At 37.3% G+C, this 7,259-nt stretch overlaps 1 protein-coding gene across 1 annotated transcript in view; it reads left to right on the top strand.

Moving 5' to 3' along the window:
• Positions 1-7,259, top strand: part of LOC118321202 (CD151 antigen-like) — a 22,233-nt gene that overhangs the window by 232 nt on the left and 14,742 nt on the right. Inside the window, exon 2 of the mRNA XM_035652428.1 lies at positions 3,366-3,450. Coding sequence (XP_035508321.1) covers positions 3,367-3,450 — 84 coding nt within the window. The 5' untranslated portion in view covers position 3,366. The remainder of the gene's footprint in view (positions 1-3,365; positions 3,451-7,259) is intronic.

Here is a 7,259-nt window from a genome sequence, read left to right as displayed (position 1 = left end):
GGGGGGGGGGGGGGAAGCAGGAAGTGCTCTCTGATTTAACTGTGTTAGCTCATACTGCGGTGTCGCATTGCCCGGACAGGCAGCATTTGTCGGCTATTTACGATATGGCCGAAACGTTTTATAGCTTTCCACGGAGGCTGGGTTATCAGACAATGTGTTACCATGTCATTGCCGTCTTTAAAAAGCAGAATATATTGTTAAAATAGGTCGTTTTGTCCACATTTGTTTGAGCAGCAGCAGCACAGAGGGCAGTCAAAGACGTGTAACTTTAGCCTTAGCTTAGGCGAAGAGATGCGCTGTAACGTTAGTTGAAAATCATCGAGGAAAACATACAAAACTGTGATTTTTATCAATGTGGGTAGTCCTATAAATGAATACAAGATGGGATAACCCAGCACAGATGGTTATTATGAACTCAAACTCTGTACAAAATCCCACAAGAGGATGTTTTTCTTATTTATTTCCAGTGGTTTCAGAGCTGCGCCGTCGTTAGGACACAGTTGTGATCTGTAATGGAAATGTTTAGTGAGCATAACTTTCCCTTGTAGTCACTTCTAGATATGTAATATAACACTACTTATTAGTAATAGTGTGATGGTACCTGGCGAAGTGGAAATACTCTTTAATTTATGCCATAATTCATTTTTAAAGCAAAGGATCCCTGTGTTGAAATGTGAGACTACTCTAGCATATTTAACAGAAATGAGGCAGTAATATTTGTCCCTTAAGTTCAGCTGCCTGACTTCAACCAGTGAGGATCATTGTGAAATGAACTCACAATTAGCCACAGAAGAATCAATACTTCCCCACAGACAGTGAGTGAAGTATTCCTTACTTTTACCTACTTTTCCACCCATCAAATAGGACAGCTAGGGCACATCAGAGGGGATTTAGAGGTGGGTATTCTCCGTATACCTGTGTATACGCCACTGCTTATTAGTAATAACCTAATTGTATTCTTTTTAAGGATGTTTCAGGTAGCAGCTAGTCAAACAGCCTGGTTTTTATGCCACTGGGTTTTTACAGTAAAATGAGTCAGGTCACAGGTGTGATCAATGACTCACTCATCAGAAGTTTTAGTTTTTTCTTTCCAGATGAAAGGCTGACTGGTAGCACAACATTTAGCAGACACACGTCTAAATCTGGGTTATTTCTATAAATGAGCTCATTTTCTTTTAAATGAAACATTAAGCTTTTAAGGGAAAAGAGCAGAAGAACTATTTCACCCGGCAAATGTCATTTAATGGCTGTGACTTTCATTTTGGCCTTTGTCCACTAACTAAATTGATCAGGAGGGGATCTGAGTGGCTCAACGAAACAGTTTCCTCGGGGGAACCCTGGAAGAATACATCGAAAATGCTTTTTGTAAATCAAATCAGCAGCTTACTGTTTTCAAGATATTTGAATAGTCTAAAGTTATTATTAATTGTTTTGTCTATAAAATGCAGTCAAAAATGTCCATGATAGAGTCTGAGATCTTAAAATGTCTTTTTTTTGTTTAACCAACAGTCCAAAAATGAAAAGAACAAGAAAACCAGCAAATATCAGAGAATTTAAAAGTATTATATATCTATATCTATCTATACACCTCTATTCATCAGCTTGGTTTACAGAGAAAACTCAATATAGTAGCTGCATGTGGGGATGTTTTATTTTAAACTTTGTCGAAGTCATTACTTTTGGATCAACAACGTAAAGCGAACGATGACACGTTGTAGATGAGAATATAAATGGTTTGTGCAGCAGTTTTGCAATTATTTCTCCAGCAGGTCTGAAAACACCTAATCTACCTTCAATAACCGGCAACCTAACGCTAAAAACCTTACTGGAGCCGTTCCAAGTATTTCACCATGGAGTCTCGTGGGGTAGACTAGACAGCCATTATCTACTAAATGTGATTTGTGGTCAGTGTGTCAGACAAGTGGCATATCTCCGATTTATTTACCGTCTTGTTTAATGTGCTCTTGAGTAAAGATATCACGTCCTGAAATAAACTAAAGCGGATAAGATGCACAGTGGTGTAACTCTCCATAGTTAAACCCTTCTGCTGTTTTTTTTTACATCTTCGAAAGAAAGCTTGTGAACTTGTCAAACAGTTGACTTGCTTTCTTGACTCAGCTGTTTCCTATCCGGCTCTAACAAGTAAAATAGGGAGTTGTCAATTAAGTTTTGTTTGAATTTCATTAACAAGATCTCACTAAGAGGGCCCACCCCACCAGATGGTCAACAGACAGAAACCCAGACAGACTCACTTATTCATGTAGTGCTCATCTGAACTGGCAGTAGTGTATGGGGGGGTGGGGGAGCAATCGGGAGAGTCAGGAGGGGAAGGAGAGTCTGATAAGAGGCACTCAGAGGAGGGCGAGTCTGGGCTTGAGTGGCAAGTGAGCCAAGAAAATTGTGAGGTTGTAAAAAAAATAAAAAAAAGGATGTGAGACGTGGGAAACAGAGATTACAAGAAGGCAGCAGGTAGCAAGTGTTAATTGCTGTGGTTTAAATACTGAGATCGTTGGAACAAGCTTCAGTCACTCCTGTTTTAAATACACTGGAGTGACATTTTTAATCTAATGTAAGTCAAAGTAATTGCTTTTAACTTAAGCTGCCTCTCTCTTATGAAACATAGCTTGCCTAAAGTATTAATTTGCTGTTAAAAGAAAAAGATTTTTTGCTTGTAGAGGCGTTGGTACCAGGGAAGCGGTTGGTTATAATTTTCAGCCTTTGGCCGCCTCTCAGCTCCTACTCAGTGCTTAGTCATGGATCTCTGCATACACATGTAATAACTCAGCTCACTGATTCTGCCTACACTGCCGATCTGATGCTTACTCCCCCATGTTCTGCATTAGCCCTGTAACGTCTCATTTGTTAAAAGCACCTCAAGCTCGAATTCTGTATCCTCAATGCCAGCTACTGGCTTACATTGCACGTATATAGCTTATTTTATATTGGATCAATAGTGGAGTATCATTCAATTAAGAGCTGCAACGGTCAACAGAAAGTTAATCTGCAACCGTTTTGGTTCTTGATTAATTGTTTCTGTTATATTTTATTTAAAAATGCCAAGTATTCTCTGGTTACAGTTTCTTGTATGAGGGTTTGCTGGTTTTCTTTCTCAAATATGAAAGTACATTTCCGAAAGTTAGGTATCAAAAAAAGTATTGGTTCCATACTGGCACAAAAACTTGGGTATCATTATATTGCGGTAGTATCAAACTTCTTTTAAACCATGTCTAATGCTAGCAGTAAGTAGTTTTTATACGCTCACATTTATCTTTACCAACACATTTCTTTGTGAGAAAGTTCAAGATTGTAGTTCTTGATCATGTTGTGTGTGCACTGACTAAAATGACTCCCACTCTCTTTTGCAGCATGGGGGTCTATGAGGAGAAAAAGGAAGCATGTGGAACCGTCTGCCTGAAATACCTCCTGTTTACATTCAACTTTCTCTTCTGGGTAAGTTTCCATTCTGCACAAAGGATTTAATGGCCAAAGTGCTTGTGTTGGACTGAGGAGCTTTTAAAGCACCTGCATAGTTTGGGCTGTGTCTGTTGGTTTGGCCTTGGCCATCATTTTTATTGGTTACATTAACATTTCACTCAGCAAAGTAATTGTTGAGATTTTGTAACACAGCGAGAAGAAGTGAAACAAGCAGTCAGATAATCTTACAGGTTTTAAACAAACCCCCATGTGAGCCAAACTTTATGGATTTGGAAGAGAAAACAAAGGAAGACGGAAATGATTTACCAAACTCTCTGTTGTAAGCCTTTATCACAGTTTGCAGACCATTTTGCTCTCACGCAGATTTCCTGAGATATAGTTTTACCTTCAAATAAAGTGGTTTGGATAATCTGGCAAAATAGTTTACAAAAATTGTGTTTAATTCTCGTTTGCAACCTGTTTGACTTTCTGACTGCTTTAACTTCATTGTAGTGTTTTTTTCATGTTCCCAGATCCTGGCAATGATTTTTGTATTTGAGTATTTTATCACAACAGAGAACTGAAGTGACAGCTGAAACTATAAAAGTAAAAATCAAATGGTAATAAACTGGAATTTACCTTTAAACTGTCATCAAGGCGGGTACAGGGAAAGAGTGGGCCCTTAAAAAAAGAAAAAACAATTCCTTCCACTTTTCCCGTTACAGAATTTCAAAATCAGGGTTGATTGTCCACACTTAAGCTCAGACAGACATGAATATGAATAGTCAGAGGTGTTATCTTGATACATTTAGCTGCAGATGTTTTTAGTTTTTACATTTTTACCTCATTTCCATACCTGTGTGTCTGTGTTGTGTGTCCATTGCTCAAATCCCATGAAAACAAATCTGTCTGACTGAAGCCAGGGGGATCAACACAGTGGTCTTGGTCATTTATCAGAGCCCTAAACAAGTTGTAATACTGATTAAACTAGAAACAACTCAATAAACAACCCAATCCCTGAGAAAGATAAGGAAAGGGTATTTCAAGTTTGAACAAACTAAAGCTATAAAGGCAGAGTTTTCTTTAACTACACAAAGATGGTAATACACATGAACACAGTATGTTCTCATATATGAATTATATGAATACTTTGCTTTTCTACATGAAATAAATGGGAAGAATTAGCTGATAAAACTCTGTCTGAACCCTTCAACAAAGCCTTTTTATTCAGGCAGCAAATAAATGCCTGCTGTTCGCAGAATCAACGCCAAGTTACATACTTTCACAGAGGACACAGAAGATGCATTCAAAGCCTAATTCTCCCAAACTTTCCAGTGTCAAGAACGTGATGTTCCAGGAGGAAAGCACTACAAATAACATGATGATCATAATTTGGATGTACTATGTGTAAAATAAGAGTCAAACATCAGTGTCAGCAAAAGAAAGGGTGTCTGTCTCGTTCTCACTCCCAGCGTGAAGTCGCACGTACAGCTCTGCCCATATGTGATAATCATCTGTCTGCCTAAGAATCAGATCTCTCTGAATTTGGCAGACAAACAATACGGAGTCTTGTCAGTGCCAGATGCCCAAGTTACAACCATATGGATATTTCAGGACTAAATCAAATCTTTTGACTGAATTAGACTTCATATTTTCGCAATACTTTAGTGTGGGTACATGCATCACAGCTATTGCAAGTACAAAGAGCTGCACTTCAGACAACAAAATGAACACTCTGCAACACTATAAAGTATTTTACTGAATGGCAGCTGTCCATTTACCTCAGGAGTAACATATGGTCACTATGTCCTGTTTTATATTTATGAGTTAAACATTTTTTTAAGGACTCAAGACACCAAATTGAGTAAAAAAAAAGTGAATGCTTATTAAATGAAATCTTTTGCTTGCTCAGGAATCACAGTTGTTCGAACAGGATCACATGGATTTCTGTTTATCTGCTTTTTTTGGGGTGTTGCTCACAAATGCTGGATTTGGATTTTTTTTAGGTTTTTCCTTCGATATGTAATATTAATAGGGTATTACATGATCCTCCTTTTGTAGTTTTAGGCTGAAATCATTTACGATTTTGGAATTATATAAACATTTTCAGGACACACTCTGATTCAAAATACATGAAAAGTTAACATTTCAGACATTTCATGTAGCAACAGCTACGATCTAGATAAGTTTGACTAAACTTGAATGGCCATCAGACCTCAAATGCATATCTGCTGTGTTTGTGAACATAAACAAACCTTGTAATCTTGAAGGCCAAGGACATAACTTTGAATCAACAGTGAATCAACAGTGCTTTTTAAACAAAGCATTTAATGGCTGTAATAATGGATATATAGAAGAAACACGTGACCTGTAGATCTTCTGAATGGGCAAATGATACAACATTACATTCACTTCAGGGTCCTTAGACTTTCACATGTTCCAGTCTCTACCTCTTGCTGCCACTGGAGGTCGCCAAAGTTTGAATTTCCCTTGTGCCGCTTTCAATTACACTCAATATTCACTAATTCCTGTGGTTCATTGAGTTTTAACAGCAGATAAAGCCACAGCCGGCATCTTGTTCTCCACATGGAGCGATTACTGCAAAGACTGAACCTCATTCTGTTCCTTAATACTGTGATGCTCAGGGTTGGGATCCTTCTGTGGATGATGCAAGATGATGTTTGGAGAGTTGTGAGATGCTTTATGTAAAGAGCAAAACCACATATTAACAAGTTATTATCACTTCACACTTTTTTATATATATATAATAATATATATAATATATATATTTTATATATTTTTATAATATTGTCACTTTTTTAATGTGATGGGTGCAGCTGATGACAGGGCTCTTGATTTTTATTTTGTTTCAGTGGTCATGAGCAATGAGTGAGACATGAGTTAGTGGGCATGTGTAGACTGTTCTGAACTGCACCTATGAACTGTAATGTAAGTGTGAATTAAAACAGAAGCTACTAAAACGATGAACATGTAACATCAGCTACTTACTGCTCCCGTTGAGTAGTTAGTAAAGCACTGTGGTTACTCTTAATAGTTAGTAAAGAGTGATGAAATATTTTGCTCAACACTGTTGTTCTGTGTGTTTTCCTGCCACACTGCCTCTGGGTGTGGTACAGTCTGACTCAGTGTCTCGCTTCTGTAGCCATCGTCTTCCTTTATAAATTAAATCTAAATCAGGCAGGCTGTCAGATTGGCTGTTTGGCATGATGACAGATATCTGTTGCAGTGCTGCACCATCTGCTGACTCGTCATTGTGATATCTTTATAATTTAATTTTCCTCATATCCTCTTTAACTCTTAGCTTAGATAATGCTGAAGATGTCGAGCTATGAAAGATACATTCTGGATTGAAGCATCGGCTTTTATGCTGTTTTGTAATTACAGTTAGTCCGTCCTGTGAGCTTAAGGATTCACTTAATGCTTTGTAATTCCCCAGACTTTATACAACATGATTGCTTTGTATGGTTAAAGTCAAAACCTTTTAGAAATACCTAATCCCCAACTGACAATTGTGAAAAATTAGCATTTTTAGGCTTTTATAGCAGCAGCTAACAATTATTTTATTTATTGGTTAATCTGCCACTTATTTTCTCAAGTAATCATTTAATCTTTTAAATCATTTAAAAGTTGAAACAATGCTATTCATAATAATTATGAATAGCATTGTTTTAACTTTTTTTATGAGAAATTATTTCTCAGAGCCCATGGCCATGTTTTTCATTTGCCTGTTTGCAGTTCAAAACCCAAAGATTTTAAATTTACTGACATATATATTATGTGAAATAAAAGCAACACATTCTCTTATTTGAGAAGCTGAATATTTG

This window comes from Morone saxatilis, unplaced genomic scaffold (assembly GCF_004916995.1).
Source record: "Morone saxatilis isolate NCDOM2014 unplaced genomic scaffold, NCSU_SB_2.0 Contig11, whole genome shotgun sequence".
NCBI classification, from domain to species: Eukaryota; Metazoa; Chordata; class Actinopteri; family Moronidae; genus Morone; species Morone saxatilis.
This window is presented reverse-complemented; position numbering and strand designations above follow the sequence as displayed.